At 43.6% G+C, this 19,805-nt stretch overlaps 1 protein-coding gene across 1 annotated transcript in view; it reads left to right on the top strand.

The window, feature by feature from the left end:
- LOC120047196 (protein spire homolog 1-like) overlaps positions 1–19,805 on the top strand; it is a 55,238-nt gene that overhangs the window by 6,289 nt on the left and 29,144 nt on the right. Inside the window, exon 2 of the mRNA XM_038992727.1 lies at positions 1,434–1,462. Within this exon, the coding sequence (XP_038848655.1) occupies positions 1,434–1,462 (29 nt within the window). The remainder of the gene's footprint in view (positions 1–1,433; positions 1,463–19,805) is intronic.

The raw sequence follows: 19,805 nt of genomic DNA, 5'->3' as shown, positions 1-19,805 counted from the left end.
ACAGAGACTGACTGGCAGTGACAGAGACTGACTGGCATTGAGAGAGACTGACTGGCAGAGGTAGAGGCAGTGAGAGAGACTAACTGGCAGAGGTAGAAGCAGAGGCAGTGAGAGAGACTGACTGGCAGAGGTAGAAGCAGAGGCAGTGAGAGAGACTGACTGGCAGAGGTAGAGGCAGTGAGAGAGACTAACTGGCAGAGGTAGAGGTAGAGGCAGTGAGAGAGACTGACTGGCAGAGGTAGAGGCAGTGAGAGAGACTAACTGGCAGAAGTAGAGGCAGTGAGAGAGACTGACTGGCAGAGGTAGAAGCAGAGGCAGTGAGAGAGACTGACTGGCAGAGGTAGAGGCAGTGAGAGAGACTAACTGCAGAGACAGGGTGTCATCAGTAGTCACATGCCACCAACCAAGTGGTGAGAATGAACTGCTGCTTTCATTGACTGTGACCCAGTTAATGATGTTGTCTTCACGACACATTCCTCAATCTTCTTCCTTCTTCTTCTTCTCTTTCCATGGACCCTGTTTTTCCTGGTCAGGTTTACGGTCATATAAATAATCCTGGCCCTATTACAGCATATAGGCAAGGTTAGACCCATGGTAGTCTGTGTTATAATGCACTTGTATTGTACTTTACCTATTTTGCTCAAGATGGTGGTTCCGCCTCACTTGATTAAACAGCTTTCGTTTTCTGACGGTCTGATAATCTGCTCAGTCAAACAAGGTTATTATTATCTTCATGGCTGATGGCCACTTAGTGACCCCATCATGGAGTCACCGGAGCCTTTGTTGTTCGTCGACCTTCTGACTCGGGCTGGTCGGCGTTTGAGTTCCCAGTGAGTTGCCGTGGCAACTGCGGTCAGCTGCCCAGGGGTGGTTCATGTGCGAGACCTAAATGCATACAGTATCTCATGACATATTAGGCCCAGATGAAATCAATAAAACAGGTAAAGAGGGAAAACACTGCAGGTTCAGTAAGAATGTTCAGGCTGAATCTGAGGTGTTATCCTGTTAACCATGTTAAAACTGACGCCTCACATGCTGTTTCCTCTGCAGACAGTGTCATATTGGATTATCGACACATAAATACATCTGTCCTTCAGTTACAGTGTACGGAAACATTCTGAGTGAACCAGCGGCATGATTTTCACATTTTAATTGACCTGCAATTGATTGAATTGTGGCCTCAGTTTTAGTTACAGTAAAGGTTTAGCATAAAATAATACATGCCTCTATTTTGTCATGAAAGGGTGTGTTGGTTGGGCCAGTTGTTAACATCTTATTGTAGCTCTGAGAGTTCATCATGTTTGCATAAGCCCTTCTCAGTCACAAATAGTTTCACATCCAGTTCATAACCAAGCCAATGTATTTTAAGATGCTTTGCTTTAGTCATAAAGACATTAGTCATAAAATCACAACTTTTCTCTTTGTCTTCACAGGTAAATCCATCCCAGCCACATCAACAGAGGTGAGTGGCATGTTTCTGACTTCCTTGTTTCTGGGAAGATATCTGTAATAATACGAATGAGAGATGTTGAGCAGGAGGACCGACAGTGTTCCAATGGAATTATACCTGGCGAAACCGGGCCGGCAACAGTCACAGTGGTGGATGGATAATATCTGTACATAGGGCGTGTTAATCCTGCTCGATGACATGCCTGACACTCAACCTGCTGCCAGTGGCATTGTGGTGGTGGTTTCACTAGTACTTTACCATACTGTCTGTGCAGTGCACACCTCATTCACAGCATCCAGCTCAGAGGTTAGACTAGAGAGAATGGATATGACCACACCTACACTATGTGTAACATGGGACTGTCATTGACAGTGAGGCAATTTCAAATACAGAAGCAAACATTCACTAAAACAAGAACATCTGAAAAAATATATATCATAACACCTAGAACAAAGTCCTAACAGGAGTGATGGAGTCTATTTGGAGATCAGTGATAGATAGACCTTCACTACAGACTCTCGAGGCTCTCAGCTGGTCTGACTGACTGGGCTGGCGAAATGAATGTCACCATGCGAGCTCTCCTCTTTGATGTTGGCTCTGGGTGACCTCTCTCTCTCTCTCTCTCTCTCTCTCTCTCTGAGAATGTGCAGTGAAACTGCGTCAACAAAATCCCTGCCAAGCTGCTTTATGGCAGAAATGGGTTCTTCTAGTGCAGTCAGTCAGTGTCTGATGTGATGTGTGAGAGCCTGGCTGAGGAAAAGAAAATACTGGAAAGTCTATCCTCATTCCAACACCCTCTTCTGACTGTCACCACATCACTGCAGATCCAGCAGTCTTATTGCATTACAGCTAGTGTGTGTGTGTGTGTGTGTGTGTGTGTGTGTGTGTGTGTGTGTGTGTGTGTGTGTGTGTGTGTGTGTGTGTGTGTGTGTGTGTGTGTGTGTGTGTGTGTGTGTGTGTGTGTGTGTGGACAATTTAGTTCCGAAACATTGGTCGTGATTGGATCACACCACTTCCCCAACACTGTCACTGACGTGATTCAATCTCTATTATGTTGCTGCCTGACACTGAACTATATGAAACCTGTGTTGTTGTGGCACAATGTACTACATGAAGACAGACAGACCGAGACAGCTGAGCCACTTTTCCTTGGTCCAGACACTGAGAGTGCAATGGAGGTACAGTAGAACCACATAAATGTAGCAGATGATAACTAGGTATCCCACAGTGCAGTGACGTCACCCTCCATGAGAACTAAAATAATGTTGCTCACAGGCCAACTCAAATCAGGATTTTGGCTAGCTAGCAGATAGCACGTTGCTTTGTGTGTAGATTAGTGTTAGTCATGAGTTCGCTTCCCTGGTATTCAGTACAGGGGTAGAACATTGTGACTCTTGAAGAATGCTAGTCTTCTTGGTAACACTACTGTTGACGCCTCCAGCGTTGGTAAACTTTTCTGGTCTCGTGATCTTGCTACTCTTACTGCTGGGTTATGTTTCATACTTACATTATCTCCCAGGCAGGCTGGTCCTCTCTGTTATAGTTCAACTGTTCAGGGAGGGGGATTTTTAAGAGTAAGCCTTTGAATTTGGAGGAGGACGATTATGGCAGTTAACATAGTAATGACTACCGTAGTCAGACAGCATGGTGTTTAATGTAAACGAGAACTCTATTGGAAATAGTCTGAATGGACTGATTAACTACACGATCAAAGGAAAAACTGTCTTCTCTGATCAGCTGCTGAATAGTATAATTTAATATTTTGTCCGAAAAATTATGAATATTCCCATTCATTCCATCTTGAAAATAGTTTGATGGGTTTAGTTTAATGTGTGTTAAAGTGGGTGTGTGGTTTCACGCCGGGGGATCAGGGGGTGTGTCGGCTGAACCCTCAGGCGGAGCTGAACGTCAGTCATATGATTCAGAGGTCATGAGGTTGAGCACAACGTCTCTCCTCTTGCCTTTTCTCAAATCAAAATCAAATCAAATGTATTTATATAGCCCTTCTTGCATCAGCTGATATCTCAAAGTGCTGTACAGAAACCCAGTCTAAAACCCCAAACAGCAAGCAATGCAGGTGTAGAAGCACGGTGGCAAGGAAAAACTTGGCCAAAACCTAGTAAGAAACCTAGAGAGGAACCAGGCTATGAGGGGTGGCCAGTCCTCTTCTGGCTGTGCTGGGTGGAGATTATAACAGAACATGGCCAAGATGTTCAAATGTTCATAAATGACCAGCATGGTCAAATAATAGTAATCACAGTGAACAGGTCAGGGTTCCATAGCCGCAGGCAGAACAGTTGAAACTGGAGCAGCAGCACGGCCAGGTGGACTGGGGACAACAAGGAGTCATCATGCCAGGTAGTCTTGAGGCATGGTCCTAGGGCTCAGGTCCTCCGAGAGAGAGAAAGAAAGAAAGAGAGAATTAGAGAGAGCATACTTAAATTCACACAGGACACCAGATAAGACAGGAGAAATACTCCAGATATAAGACTGACCCTAGCCCCCCGACACATAAAATACTGCAGCATAAATGCTGGAGGCTGAGACAGGAGGGGTCAGGAGACACTGTGGCCCCATCCGATGATACCCCCGGACAGGGCCAAACAGGCAGGATATAACCCCACCCACTTTGCCAAAGCACAAGCCCCCACACCACTAGAGGGATATCTTCAACCACCAACTTACCATCCTGAGACAAGGCCGAGTATAGCCCACAAAGATCTCCGCCACGGCACAACCCAAGGGGGGGCGCCAACCTAGACAGGAAGACCACATCAGTGACTCAACCCACTCAAGTCACCCACCCCTCCTAGGGACGGCATGGAAGAGCACCAGTAAGCCAGTGACTCAGCCCCTGTAATAGGGTTAGAGGCAGAGAATCCCAGTGGAGAGAGGGGAACCGGCCAGGCAGAGACCGCAAGGGCGGTTCATTGCTCCAGTGCCTTTCCGTTCACCTTCACACTCCTGGGCCAGACTACACTCAATCATAGGACCTACTGAAGAGATGAGTCTTCGTGTAGGTATGTACGGCAGGACCAAATCGGAAAGATAGGTAGGAGCAAGCCCATGTAATGCTTTGTAGGTTAGCAGTAAAACCTTGAAATCAGCCCTTGCTTTAACAGGAAGCCAGTGAAGGGAGGCTAGCACTGGAGTAATATGATCACATTTTTGGGTTCTAGTCAGGATTCTAGCAGCCGTATTTAGCACTAACTGAAGTTTATTTAGTGCTTTATCCGGGTAGCCGGAAAGTAGAGAATTGCAGTAGTCTAACCTAAAAGTAACAAAAGCATGGATTCATTTTTCTGCATCATTTTTGGAAAGAACATTTCGGATTTTTGCAATGTTATGTAAATGAAAAAAAGCTGTCCTTGAAACAGTTTTGATATGTTCGTCAAAAGAGAGATCAGGGTCCAGAGTAACGCCGAGGTCCTTCACAGTTTTATTTGAGACGACTGTACAACCATCAAGATTAATTGTCAGATTCAACAGAAGATCTCTTTGTTTCTTGGGACCTAGAACAAGCATCTCTGTTTTGTCCGAGTTTAAAAGTAGAAAGTTTGCAGCCATCCACTTCCTTATGTCTGAAACACAGGCTTCCAGCGAGGGCAATTTTGGGGCTTCACCATGTTTCATTGAAATGTACAGCTGTGTGTCATCCGCATAGCAGTGAAAGTTAACATTATGTTTTCGAATGACATCCCCAAGAGGTAAAATATATAGTGAAAACAATAGTGGTCCTAAAACGGAACCTTGAGGAACCTTTGTCAGAGGACAAACCATTCACAGAGACAAACTGATATCTTTCCGACAGATAAGATCTAAACCAGGCCAGAACTTGTCCGTGTAGACCAATTTGGGTTTCCAATCTCTCCAAAAGAATGTGGTGATCGATGGTTTCAAAGCAGCACTAAGGTCTAGGAGCACGAGGACAGATGCAGAGCCTCGGTCTGACGCCATTAAAAGGTAATTTACCACCTTCACAAGTGCAGTATCAGTGCTATGATGGGGTCTAAAACCAGACTGAAGCATTTCGTATACATTGTTTGTCTTCAGGAAGGCAGTGAGTTGCTGCGCAACAGCTTTTTCAAAAAGAATTTGAGAGGATTTGGAGATTCGATTCTAGGCCGATAGTTTTTTATATTTTCTGGGTCAAGGTTTGGCTTTTTCAAGAGAGGCTTTATTACTGCCACTTTTAGTGAGTTTGGTACACATCCGGTGGATACAGATACATTTATTTGGTTCAACATAGGAGGGCCAAGCACAGGAAGCAGCTCTTTCAGTAGTTTAGTTGGAATAGGGTCCAGTATGCAGCTTGAAGGTTTAGAGGCCATGATTATTTTCATCATTGTCTCAAGAGATATAGTACTAAAACACTTGAGTGTCTCCCTTGATCCTAGGTCCTGGCAGAGTTGTGCAGACTCAGGACAACTGAACTTTGGAGGAATACGCAGATTTAAAGAGGAGTCCGTAATTTGCTTTCTAATGATCATGATCTTTTCCTCAAAGAAGTTCATGAATTTATTACTGCTGAAGTGAAAGCCATCCTCTCTTGGGGAATGCTGCTTTTTAGTTAGCTTTGCGACAGGATCCAAAATACATTTTGGATTGTTCTTATTTTTCTCAATTAAGTTGGAAAAATAGGATGATCGAGCAGCAGTGAGGACTCTTCGATACTGCACGGTACTGTCTTTCCAAGCTAGTCGGAAGACTTCCAGTTTGGTGTGGCGCCATTTCCATTCCAATTTTCTGAAAGCTTGCTTCAGAGCTCGGGTATTTTCTGTATACCAGGAAGCTAGTTTCTTATGACAAATGTTTTTAGGGGTGCAACTGCATCTAGGGTATTGCGCAAGGTTATATTGAGTTCCTCAGTTAGGTGGTTAACTGATTTTTGTCCTCTGACGTCCTTGGGTAGGCAGAGGGAGTCTAGAAGGGCATCAAGGAATCTTTGGGTTGTCTGAGAATTTATAGCACGACTTTTGATGCTCCTTGGTTGTGGTCTTAGCAGATTAATTGTTGCGATTGCAAACGTAATAAAATGGTGGTCCGATAGTCCAGGATTATGAGGAAAAACATTAAGATCCACAACATTTATTCCATGGGGCAAAACTAGGTTCAGAGCATGACTGTGGCAGTGAGTAGGTCTGGAGACATGTTGGACAAAACCCACTGAGTCGATGATGGCTCCGAAAGCCTTTTGGAGTGGGTCTGTGGACTTTTCCATGTGAATATTAAAGTCACCAAAAATGTTAATATTATCTGCTATGACTACAAGGTCCGATAGGAATTCAGGGAACTCGGTGAGGAACGCTGTAAATGGCCCAGGAGGCCTGTAAACAGTAGCTATAAAAAGTGATTGAGTAGGCTGCATAGATTTCATGACTAGAAGCTCAAAAGACGAAAACGGTGGGGTTTATTGTAAATTGAAATTTGCTATCGTAAATGTTAGCAACACCTCCGCCTTTGCGGGATGCGCAGGGGATATGGTCACTAGTGTAACCAGGAGGTCAGGCCTCATTTAACACAGTAAATTCATCAGGCTTAAGCCATGTTTCAGTCAGGCCAATCACATCAAGATTATGATCAGTGATTAGTTCATTGACTATAACTGCCTTGGAAGTGAGGGATCTAACATTAAGTAGCCCTATTTTGAGATGTGAGGTATCACAATCTCTTTCAATAATGGCAGGAATGGAGGAGGTCTTTATTCTAGTGAGATTGCTAAGGCGAAATCCGCCATGTTTAGTTTGGCCCAACCTAGGTCGATGCACAGACATGGTCTCAATGGGGATAGCTGAGCTGACTACACTGACTGTGCTAGTGTCAGACTCCACTAAACTGGCAGGCTGGCTAACAGCCTGCTGCCTGGCCTGCACCCTATTTCATTGTGGAGCTAGGGGAGTTAGAGCCCTGTCTATGTTCGTCGATAAGATGAGAGCACCCCTCCAGCTAGGATGGAGTCCGTCACTCCTCAACAGGCCAGGCTTGGTCCTGTTTGTGGGTGAGTCCCAGAAAGAGGGCCAATTATCTACAAATTCTATATTTTGGGAGGGGCAGAAAACAGTTTTCAACCAGCGATTGAGTTGTGAGACTGCTGTAGAGTTCATCACTCCCCCTAACTGGGAGGCGGCCAGAGACAATTACTCGATGCCGACACATCTTTCTAGCTGATTTACACGCTGAAGCTATGTTGCGCTTGGTGACCTCTGACTATTTCATCCTAACATCGTTGGTGCCGACGTGGATAACAATATCCCTATACTCTCTACACTCGCCAGTTTTAGCTTTAGCCAGCACCATCTTCAGATTAACCTTAACATCGTTAGCCAGTGTATGATCGCTGGATGATTTGTTTTAAGTCTAATACTGCGGGTAATGGAGTCGCCAATGACTAGGGTTTTCGATTTGTCAGAGTTAATGGTGGGAGGCCTCGGCGTCTCAGACCCCGTAACGGGAGGAGTAGAGACCAGAGAAGGCTCGGCCTCTGACTCCGACTCGCTGCTTAACGGGGAGAACCGGTTGAAAGTTTCTGTCGGCTGAATGAGCGACACCGGTTGAGCATTCCTACAGCATTTCCCTCCAGAAGCCATGAGAAAGTTGTCCGGCTGCGGGGACCGTGCGAGGGGATTTATACTACTATCTGTACTTATTGGTGGCACAGACGGTGTTTCATCCTTTCCTACACTGAAATGACTCTTGCCTAACGATTGCGTCTGAAGCTGGGCTTGAAGCACAGCTATCCTCACCGTAAGGCGATCGTTCTCCTGTATATTATGAGTACAGTGACTGCAATTAGAAGGCACCATGTTAATGTTACTACTTAGCTTCGGGCTGTTGGAGGTCCTGACGAACCATGACCAGATAAAGCGTCCGGAGTGAAAAAGTTGAATGAAAAAAAGCTGAGTCAGGGAAAAACTAAAAATATTGTAATGAAACAGCAGGGAGCAGGTCTCGAACCCTCGACCTTCTAGCCCGAGGTCCGGCGCGCTATCGACTGTGCCGCAAAAGCATGCACAAGCGGCAGAGTCGATTTCCGCGCTTATAAACCCAGGGTCGTTACAATATAAACGGTAATTAAAAAGTAAAAACCGTAAAGTTGTCAGGTAGCAAAGTAAGGTTAGCAACAAAACGCACAGCAGCACGTAAACAAGTCTGCAAGTTTTGATTCAAATCACCGCTTTGACTCTAAAGCAACTCTACTTTACCTATAAACTCTGTTATGAAATGATCATGAAAACTATTCTAAAACCCTTATCTGATGATATTAAAGAACATCAAATGGTTTCCTGCCTTCCCTCCTCTGCTATCAACCCCGTCTCTTTTTCGTTGTTCATATATGTAGTCATTAAGTCTTTTCCAAGTTTTTATATTTCAAGTTATTACACATTTAAGGATTTACAATTTCAGATTGCTTCATACAGTTACATGTACATACATTTAGATAGGTCAGAGGGTCAGGTACATTCAAGGTAATGGACATTTTGACATTGTTCAAAGGCAGTGCTTCTCACTCCTGGTCCCGGGGACCCAAAAGGGTGCACATTCCCACTACCCACCCCCTATACACCCACTCCCAATGAGAGGCTTGATGGCTCCAGGCCCAGAACCTAGAAACACAGCTCAAAGGTATATAGACAGGTATGGTCACAGATTCTCAGCAGGGCCAGGCCAGCCACACATAATGGAGGCAAATCAGATATTTAAAAATAAACAATAACAATAAAAGCAACATCAATCCGTTGCTGACTGCCTCAAACCAAGTTCAGACATTAGGGGTGAAGTAATTTATCAATTATGTATTGTATAGATTGATTTCTTGCAAAGGAGATACTTAGTCAGTTGCACAACTGAATGCATTCAACCGAAATGTGTCTTCCCCTCTCTGAATCAGAGAGGTGCAGGGGCTGCCCTAATCAACGTCCACGTCATCGGCGCCCGGGGAGCAGCTGTTGTTTGGGGGTTTACTGCCTTGTTCAAGGGAAGAATGGCATATTTTTCCACCTTGCCAGCTCGAGGATTCGAACCAGCGACCTTTCGGTTACTGGCTCAATGCTCTTGCAGTTCTCAATCCAATGACAACCCTATAAAAAACGATCACATTGTGAGAGATGGAGGCAGGTCTTCTGATGTTGTTCAAAGGCTCCATTGTTTAGGCAGCCCCTCCATGTGAGGTTGTGTGCTTTTTATTAAATCTTATTTCAGAAAGTCTGGAAGATGGCCCTCCCTGATTTCTCTCCCTAACGAAGAAGACTTAGCTAAAGAAGAGAGGAGACGGGAAGGGAAAGGAGAGGAGAGCTAACTAGATGACATAATCCCAACCGTAATCAGCCGCGGTAGCAGTTCAGTTCAGAGCTCTGCAGGTGGCTGGCAGTTTTTTCTGTGTCTGACGTCACCTGCAGTGTTTCTGCTGTCTTTACAAAAGTAGTACACTACATAGGGAATAGTGTGCTATTTGGGACACAACCTACTGTCTCTCCGTAACAGGAGGCCACCCCTTACGTAGCCTTTCTCAGAAATATTTACACAAATAAAGGTGGACAAAACACACATGGATCAGTTATAGGTGTTGAAATATTTTTACAATGGGTCACATTGTGTGATGATGGAAACCTTTAGTATTACTGTTGATACCCCTTCAAATGAGTGGATTCGGTTATTTTAGCCACACCTGTTGCTGACAGGTGTATAAAATCGAGCACACAGCCATGCAATCTCCATAGACAGACATTGGCAGTAGAATGTCCGGTACTGAAGAGCTCAGTGACTTTCAACGTGGCACTGTCATAAGATGCCACCTTTCCAACAAGTCAGTTCATCACATTTCTGCCCTGCTAGAGCTACCCTCGTTCAACTGTAAGTGATGTTATTGCGAAATGGAAACTGACAGAACGGGACCGCCAAGTGCTGAAGCGCGTAGCACGTAAAAATTATCTGTCCTCTGTTGCAACACTCACTACCGAGTTCCAAACTGCCTCTGGAAGCAACGTCAGCACAAGAACTGTTCTTGGGGAGCTTCATGAAATGGGTTTCCCATGGCTGAGCAGCCACACACAAGCCTAAGATCACCATGCAGAATGCCAAGCTCCATATTAATGGCCATGATTTTGGAATGAGATGTTCGACGAGCGGGTGGCCATGTACTTTTGGCCATGTAGTGTATCTCTTGGAACCCAGAACCCAATATGATGTGCTCTGGCTAGGTACTATGTTAGATTTTTTGTAACATTCTATTAGGAGAGACTACTGTTAATGGTATGTAAAAACCGATCAGACCAGAAACGCATGGTCTGACAGTGGCTTCCTGTTAGGTTGCTGCCAGCCAAAGGACTTCATGTTTACTGGGGCTGCTGTGCAGTCTGATTTATTTCCTGTGCAAACCCTTCATTCCCCAAATTATTATTTTCTCCAATAGTTGAATTATCTAAAACCTTTTAGCGTCAATTCAAATAATTGATTAGCACACTAATAGCAAAGATCTGGCCCTGCACCGAAGTACCATGTAGGCTACTACACGTGGTCAGCGTCTGAAATGGCACTCTATAGTGCACTACTCTCTACAACTCTCTGGAAAAAAGTAGTGCCAGAGCGTAGGGATTGGAAGTAGGGTGCCATTTCATATTTGCACTTGGTCACACATATCTACACACACCCTTGTAGTGTAGGACTAGGGTTACAAAGCTAGTAAGCTACCGATAATTTACCAAAGTTACTGGAATCTTCGGTATCTTGTCTTTGGTTTATCTTTGGGACCAAAGTTACCAGTTTGACACCAAAATATTTAGAACAAAGAGATATTGACATAGTAAAATAAATAAGTGTTAAAAATATATATATTTTGTTATTTATTTTTTTAGCAAATATTTTCTTACTTAAAAAAATGGTGCATTTTTGGTTATGGGCTTGTAAGTAAGCATTTTACGGTAAGGTCTACACCTGTTGTATTTGGCGCATGTGACAAATATAATGTCATTTGATTTGATAAGGCCACATAGAGGGCCTTTGACAGAGTCAAAGACTCCAGCCACCCTAGTCATAGACTGTTCTCTCTGCTACCGCACTGCAAGTGATACTGGAGCGCCAAGTCTAGGTCCAAGCATAGTCACTTTAAAAACTCTACCTACATGTACATATTACCTCAATTACCTTGATTAACTGGTGCCCCCGCACATTGACTCTGTACCGGTACCCCCTGTATATAGCCTCGCGATTGTTATTTTACTGCTGCTCTTTAATTATTTGTTACCTTTTATTTCTTATTTTTTTTAGGTATTTTCTTAAAACTGCATTGTTGGTTAAGGGCTTGTAAGTAAACATTTCACTGTAAGGTCTACACCTGTTGTACTTGGCTCATATGGCAAATATAATTTGATTTGATATAATTACAGACGCCGGTGATACCCAAAATGGTCACTAGATGTCTTGTGATAGATTACATAAAATCCTTGAAAGTTACCAATATTCTGGTATTTTCTGGTAAACTTTGAAAGTTTCCAGTAATATAACCTCCAGTGGAGGCTGCTGAGGGGAGAACGGCTCGTAATAATGGCCGGAACGGAGCAAATGGAATGGCATCAAACACCTGGAAACCATGTGTTTGACGCATTTGATACCATTCCACCTATTCTGCTCCAGTCATTACCACATGCCTGTCCTCCCCAATTAAGGTGCCACCAACCTCCTGTCATACCCTCCTTTTGCAACCCTATGAAGGACTCTTTCCCAGCTTTCCTTGTTGTGAGCCAAACTTAGTGACCTATCATAGCCTTCTGAGAGATGGCAGTGGAACTGTCAGCCTTACAGTAGGGTGTGTCCCAAATAACATCACATTTAGGGCACTACATTGGAAATATGGTGCCATTTGGGATGCAAAGTTAATTCTCAGAGGCCAGTGGAGCAGAGATGAGCTGAGAACAACCTATCCTGAGGAGAGTGTTTTTACTCACTCACTCTCCTGTCAGAACCCTGGGCTTGATATGGGAAGACAAGATTAAAGGTTCCTCTCCCAACTGGAGTGGTTTGTTAAGCCTTCAGTTATTCATTGTTTATACCTGAAGTTTTGTACTATGAAATGTGATCTTGAATGTATTAAGTCCCACTGACCATAACCACTCCATGGTTTAATGATTTATATTGTTGTTTTTAAATGACCATTTTCATTATTTTATTTCACTTCGTCCTGCTTGTTGGAGCTCGAAGCCTAAGATTTTCACTGTACCCTGCAATCACACCTGCAACCCTGTGACTATTAAACACTCAATCTGGAGACAACTTGACACCTTGACACTGTAACGTCTGTTTCCAGCTCACGCTCTCAAACACATAGATCCCCTGAATGCAGCTCACTTTCCAGCCCACTTTCCAGCTCACGTTGTCAAACACATAGATCCCCTGAACGCAGCTCACTCTCCAGATCCCAATCACCTGAATTCTGATCACCTGTTCACACACCTGTATGTCATTATCACGCACTATTTAGTTCAGTTCTTTGCACCCCATCATTGTGAGGTATTGTTTGTTTTGTGACACTTCTATTCGGAGTGCTGGTTTCCTGTAATTTAATCCTCCAGTGTATGATAGTTTTAGCCTGCCTCACTAACGACGCCTATTCCCTGCCTGTACTTTAGCCTATCGGATTTCCTGTTATCAACCTATTGCCCGATCTCCAGGACGACATTACTAGCCTTTTCCCTGCCTGTAATGTGTTTTTGGACCCCTGTGTATGATCTTCTGCCTGCCCCCAGCTACCTGCCTCCTTCTGTGGTCCTTTACAATAAACACCTGCTGCGCACTGCGCTTGAACCCGGTCTCTGTCTCCCATCGTGTTCATTACAGACACAATATGCTAGTTTACATGGGTAAACTGAAGCCAGGGCGTTGTGGCAGTGGGTTATGTAAAATAAAAATCCATTATCCCACAGAAATCATTGTAGCCCTTCTCAGGAATCAAAAGTAAGAGATGGAATGGGATTTGGTCCTGAATGTGAGCCATATTAGTGTCTTTGTATGAGGCTGAATGATGCTGAGCCAGCAGACGTATGACTATGGAAGAGGGAAGATTAGTATTTGTGGTTGTTGATGCACAAGAGTGGCCATGTTGACATAACTGCTAGCCTCACACAGTCACATAGCTACTGAAAAGGCACATATTTCATACAGGCCGAGCAGGTTGCTGTTTAAAATTGACAAAGTATCTATTCAATTCTAGTCACAATCAGTGGTATTCATTCACCTTCTGATTGTCTAAAGGAAACAGGTTGAGCCCATTGCAGAGGTCTAGGCAGAGGCTTGAGGGAGAAGTCTCCATGGTCAAATAAGGTATTAAAGGGGCAGTGCAGTTAAAAACAGGATTTCCTGTTTTTTTTATTATATTTCCACACTAGGTTGAAATAACACTGAAATTGTGAAAAAATATTATGCCCTTTTGTGTAGGAGCATTTCAAGGGCCAAAAGAGGGCCAGGGAAATAAATGATACAAAATATATATTTGAGTTATTTTCATTAAATTAACACACAGTGATATAAATGACAAAGACTGCGTGTGTGCTTTAATGACAGAAAGCTGCACAGAGGCATCCTAACACACAGTAGTTCTATCTATCTGGACTATTTAAAACCTCTAACCTTGGTAGGGTGTGGTACGTTAAGATATTCATGTTGACCTCAGGAGGGTGTGGTTCTGGTATGGTATTTACAGGAAAAGGCTGGATTGCGTGTAAAGAAAACATGTATGCGTGTGACAGAACCATTCCCTGCCCCGTGATCAGCTCACTCTCTCTCTCTTTCGCTCTCGCTCTCTTTCTCGTCATCTCTGTGACACCCATGTGAGGAACACAGGCAGTCTGTTTGATGTTGTTTTACCTGCTCATGACTGTGCTTCACTGCAGTTAAAATCCACAATCTCTTGACACCCACTCCTTCCTCCCTCCTCCCCATTCCTTCACTTAGTTTAGTCACAAGTCTGCAAAGAAAGGAGAGTGTGATGAATCATTAGAACAGTCATGTTTGTGTTGGCTCTCCTGACTGAGGGAATAAATAGCACTTATTGCGGTTAAAACCACCCTGTCTTCTACCTACTTAAACCATGCTATAGCTATCAATTAACAAGCTGCTCAGATCCTGGGGTTGTCTATGTAGAGCTGGAATTAATCAAATCTGCACAGTCAATGTTTAGGCATCTACCTACGATTTAGGCTACCTCCCATGCATACGTCTGTTTCTGAAAACCGGAAGGATTTAATTGTGAGTCATTATTGTCCATGCTCTAGAACATTCCCTACATGTTTATTAGGTGCATCCTTCTTATGAGGGATTCTTCTCAGTGTTCTGATTCCTTTGTTATGTCTTCGCTCTTCAGACTGGATGCAATGCATGGTTCATACTTTGACCAGCAAGGAACAATATCAAACACACCTCAACAATAGAGGCTTGAGGTTCCTCGACTTAACTTGGCTTGTCTAGTGTCTGTCGGGCCTATCACAGCTAGGTTCACTTTGGTTTGTTCTACAATACAGTCTGGATGAAAGCTGCTTAGAGTTTATAGGCGGACTTTAGTATTTTGGATTTGAGAGTGACTGGTCTCATAGCACAGAGGAGAGATGGTCTTGTTGTGTGTCTCTGGCGGGGCGTGTAACAGCAGAGAGTGGAGAGTGAGGTGGGGTGTAACATCAGAGGGGAGGTAGGGAAGAGCAGGGCAGGGTGGGGTGGGGTGTAGCCAGACAAAGAGTGCTTACCCTCGTCAGGGTGCAGAGGTCCCCAGGTTCCCACTGAGCCAGGGTAGTGTTCTGTGTTCTAGAGGAGGTCAGGATAGATCCACTCACATGAATCCTTCTGGATGACTATTGATCTGAACAGGGTCCTGTGACCTTGCCCATGAAGTCTGATCTACAAAAACCCACCAAACCCCTCCCTCTTCTCTTACTTTCTTGCTCTCTTTTTCTCTCTTTCTTTCTCTCATTTAATTTTCTTTCCTTCTATCTCCCTCCCTATTTCTATCTATCTTTATTCTCTGTCCCTCCATCGCTTTTTCTCTCTCCCCCTCTTTCTCTTTTTCTCTCCTTTCTCACTGTTCATCAGCAGCATTGAGGTTTGCAGTGTAATCCGGTGTGATTTCTCAGTCTTTTGTCTCGGGCTTGGCACGCTAGGCCAGCTCTGGCCTCATTCTCCATGATCTGCATTCAGAGGCCAGATTCACCTGATTAACAAAGGGAAGCCGCTTCACTGCATTCACTGGGACTGCTAACATCTTTCTCACACACCTATTAGATTTGGACTTAAGAGGTCCTTCATTTGTAAATCAGGGGTCCAGCAACAAAAAGTGAGGGTGAGAGAGCGGTGACATGGGGAGCGCTGAGGAACGCATGAGAAAAAAAAATCATCTTTATAATAAAGCATTGCGATGCATATCATCACATTTGCGTAGTGACATAGAGCAGTAGAGTCGAGGCACTTACAGAAGTTGCACACATGGGAACTTTTTTTTGTGTGGCCTATGGTCCCTAACATTGTTGGCCTTTTATAAACGCATTTCATGCCACTCTGTCATTTTACATGACTGGAGACTTTTTTTAATGCCACGTTCAAAACAACTGGGAACTCGGAACTGGGTCAGACTTCAGTGCATTCGAGACATTTGGGAAATCTGGGAAAAAACGAGCTCCACTGGGAAAATTTGTTTTGAATGGTCATCCTACTCAGAATTCCAAGTGGGGAACTCTGGCCTCTTGCTAGAGCTTCGAGTTTCCGACCTGAAGATCACTGATGTCACGATTCAACCTTTTTTTTCCCCGAGTCCCATTTGTCTTGAAAGCACCCTAATACCGAACAAACGATTGAAATGACAGGCTACTTTGACACTGACAAACTGAGAATTTGAGATCAATGAAAACGACCTCGTCTTGAATCCATCAATAGCCTAGGCCTAGATTTATGCAGACACATATTGTATGCTATAATATGAGGAAGAAATGATAGTCCTAAACATGCTTTCCAGTTTCACTGACTCACCCAATGATGCTCAGCTCACTTGCTGGTGATGGCCTACGCATTCGTGCCAAAAGCCTCTCTTGTTTTACTTTGCATTTGGAAAGGATTTAGACCCCTTTACTTTTTCCACATTTCATTACGTTACAGCCTTATTCTAAAATTGATTAAATAAATGTTTTTCTTCATCAATCTACACACAATACCCCATAATGACAAAGCGAAAACAGTTTAGACATTTTTGCAAATGTATTAAAATAAAAAACAGAAATACCTTATTTACATAAGTATTCAGACCCTTTGCTATGAAACTCGAAATTGAGCTCAGGTGCATCCTGTTTCCATTGATCATCCTTGATATGTTTCTACAACTTGATTCTACAACTTGACCTGTGGTAAATTCAATTGATTGGACATGATTTGGAAAGGCACACACCTATAAGGTCCCACAGTTGATCTGGGGAAGGTTACCAAAAAAAGAGACCTGAAAATAGCTGTGCAGCGATGTTCCCCATCCAACCTGACAGAGCTCGAGAGGATCTGCAGACAAGAATGGGAGAAACTCCCCAAATACAGGTGTGCCAAGCTTGTAGCATCATACCCAAGAAGACTCAAGGCTGTAATCGCTGCCAAAGGTGCTTCAACAAAGTACTGAGTAAAGGGTCTGAATACTTAAAAAATAATAATAATAATGAATTTGCAAAAATGTCAAAAAAACGTTTTTGCTTTGTCATTATGGGGTGTTGTGTGTATATTGATGAGGGGGAGAAAAACAAATGTAATCCATTTTAGAATAAGGCTATTGATCGCCTATAGCTGACAGATTAGAGGCTTCTCTTTTCAGCAGGAGACATTTGCTTTCCAACCTGTGTTTTCCCGTGATTGTAGGCTATTTGAAATATTGCGAAAGGCCAGTTTTGTCTGCATGCTGTTTACTGACCGATTTGCAGCTCGTTCCCAACTGTAGGCTAGGCCTTGTTATTGGGCTACACTCCACAGCTAGGCTATTTTTAAAATAAGCTATTTATCCTCTGTGGCAATATTTTGGGCTTTGTCATGGTGAATTAGGCTATTCTGAATTATTTCAATTCTTTCTGAACAGACAGGAGTAACTATAACTTTGGCACATTTATGTAAATTTATCAGGCTTGCTGCAGCTCCTCCAGAACCCTTTGCGCTGCTGTGATTCTATAAGGAAATACATGATGAAGTGGGGGTGGGGGGGGGGGAGAGGATCCGGCTCATATTAAGCACTGGACTTAAGCATAAAACAATACAGATATTTTTGATTTAATAAATGTATGCATACAATTTAAATCACTCCACGGAAGCTCTTGAATATTTGTTGTTTTTATCATCTAAAAGATTGTTGGATTCTGGGTTAAACTTGGAACATTGCTATCCTAGAGACTGGTTTTTACATCAGAAGTTAATGGTTATCTGTAGGAGCCAGATGGCTTTGGAATGTGCTGGGTGGACGGGAGGAAGTCACAGGATTGCTATAGGGGATACATATGGACATCTGTGGATTAGGCAAATGAGGGGTTGAGGTCAGGTCAGATCCCCTTAAGGGAGAAATTATGGTTTATTACCCTATTACTTCATCTTACTTCATCTTCCTGCCGAGCCATAATAGATGTAAGGATTGGAGAGAAGGAGGAGTGCCTAAATTGGAGTATATATATACTTGTGGTGGTGGAAAACATTTTTTGTCTAATGTAGCTGTATTGACCCTCTGGGAGAATAAACTTGGTTAAGCTTTCATAGTGTCCGTAGAGTTTTTTACTCTGAGAATTAGAACCTAACAATATATATTGCGTACGGTATTTATGTGTCATTGTGTCATTATTATTAAGCAATAAGGCAGGGGGTGTGGTACATGGCAAATATACCACAGCTAAGGGCTGTTCTTATGCACAACGCAACACTGAGTTCCTGGACACAGCTCTTAGCCCTGGTATATTGGCCATATATCACAAACCCCCGAGGTGCCTTATTGCTATTATAAACTGTTTACAAATGTAATTAGAGCAGTAACAATAAGTGTTTTGTCATCTGATATACCACGGCTGTCAGCCAATCAGCATTCAGGGCTTGAACCACCCAGTTTATAATGGCCAGTATTCTCTGCTGGCTCAGTCAAGTCACGTTATTACTGACTAATCTGTTAAGGTCTGCCTTGCTTTTAAAGGTTGGGTTGTTCACTTGAATGAAAGGGTCATGTGTTTGTATAGCACATGCTACAGCTGAAAGCATGGGACAGTCTTGTGCAGGATAATGAAAGGAGATTATATATATTACATAACAGGGAACGATGACACAAACCCATATTTACTCTTGTTTTCCAGGAGATTAACAGCTGAATAACACAAATCAAGGCAAATTATTCAAAATCCATTTATTCAAAACATGAAGACATTGTCGTTTTGGCATGATTCTTGGATGCCTATGATGAACGTACAGTGCCTTTGGAAAGTATTCAGACCCCTTGACTTTTTCCACATATTGTTACGTTACTAAATAGTTATTAAATATTTTTTTCCTCCTCATCAATCTACACACAATACCCCATAATGACAATGCGTTGCTGCACAGCTATTTTCAGGTCTCTCCAGAGATGTTCAATCGGGTTCAAGTCCGGGCTCTGGCTAGACCACTCAAGGACATTCAGAGACTTGTCCCGAAGCCACTCCTGCGTTATCTTGGCTGTGTCCTTAGGGTCGTTGTCCTGTTGGAAGGTGAACCTTCGCCACCAGTCTGAGGTCCTGAGCGCTCTGGAGTAGGTTTTCATCAAGGATCTCTCTGTACTTTGCTCCGTTCATCTTTCCCTCAATCCCAACTAGTCTCCCAGTCCCTGTCACTGAAAAACCTCCCAACAGCATGATGCTGCCACCACCATGCTTCACCGTAAGGATGGTGCCAGGTTTCATCCAGACGCGACGCTTGGCATTCAGGCCAAAGAGTTCAATCTTGGTTTCATCAGAACAGAGAATCTTGTTTCTTATGGTCTGAGAGTCTTTAGGTGCCTTTTGGCAAACTCCAAGCGGGCTGTAATGTGCCTTTTACTGAGGAGTGGTTTCTGTCTGGCCACTCTACCATAAAGGCCTGATTGGTGGAGTGCTGCAGAGATGGTTGTCCTCCTGGAAGTTTCTCCCATCTCCACAGACGAACTCTAGAGTTCTGTCAGAGTGACCATCGGGTTCTTGGTCACCTCCCTGACCAAGGCCCTTCTCCCCCGATTACTTAGTTTGGCTGGGCAGCCAGCTCTAGGAAGAGTTTTGGGGGTTCCAAACTTCTTCCATTTAAGACTGATGGAGGCCACTGTGTTCTTGGGGACCTTCAATGATGCAGACATTTTTTGGTACCCTTCCCCAGATCT

Source organism: Salvelinus namaycush, chromosome 5 (genome assembly GCF_016432855.1).
Source record: "Salvelinus namaycush isolate Seneca chromosome 5, SaNama_1.0, whole genome shotgun sequence".
NCBI classification, from domain to species: Eukaryota; Metazoa; Chordata; class Actinopteri; order Salmoniformes; family Salmonidae; genus Salvelinus; species Salvelinus namaycush.
This window is presented reverse-complemented; position numbering and strand designations above follow the sequence as displayed.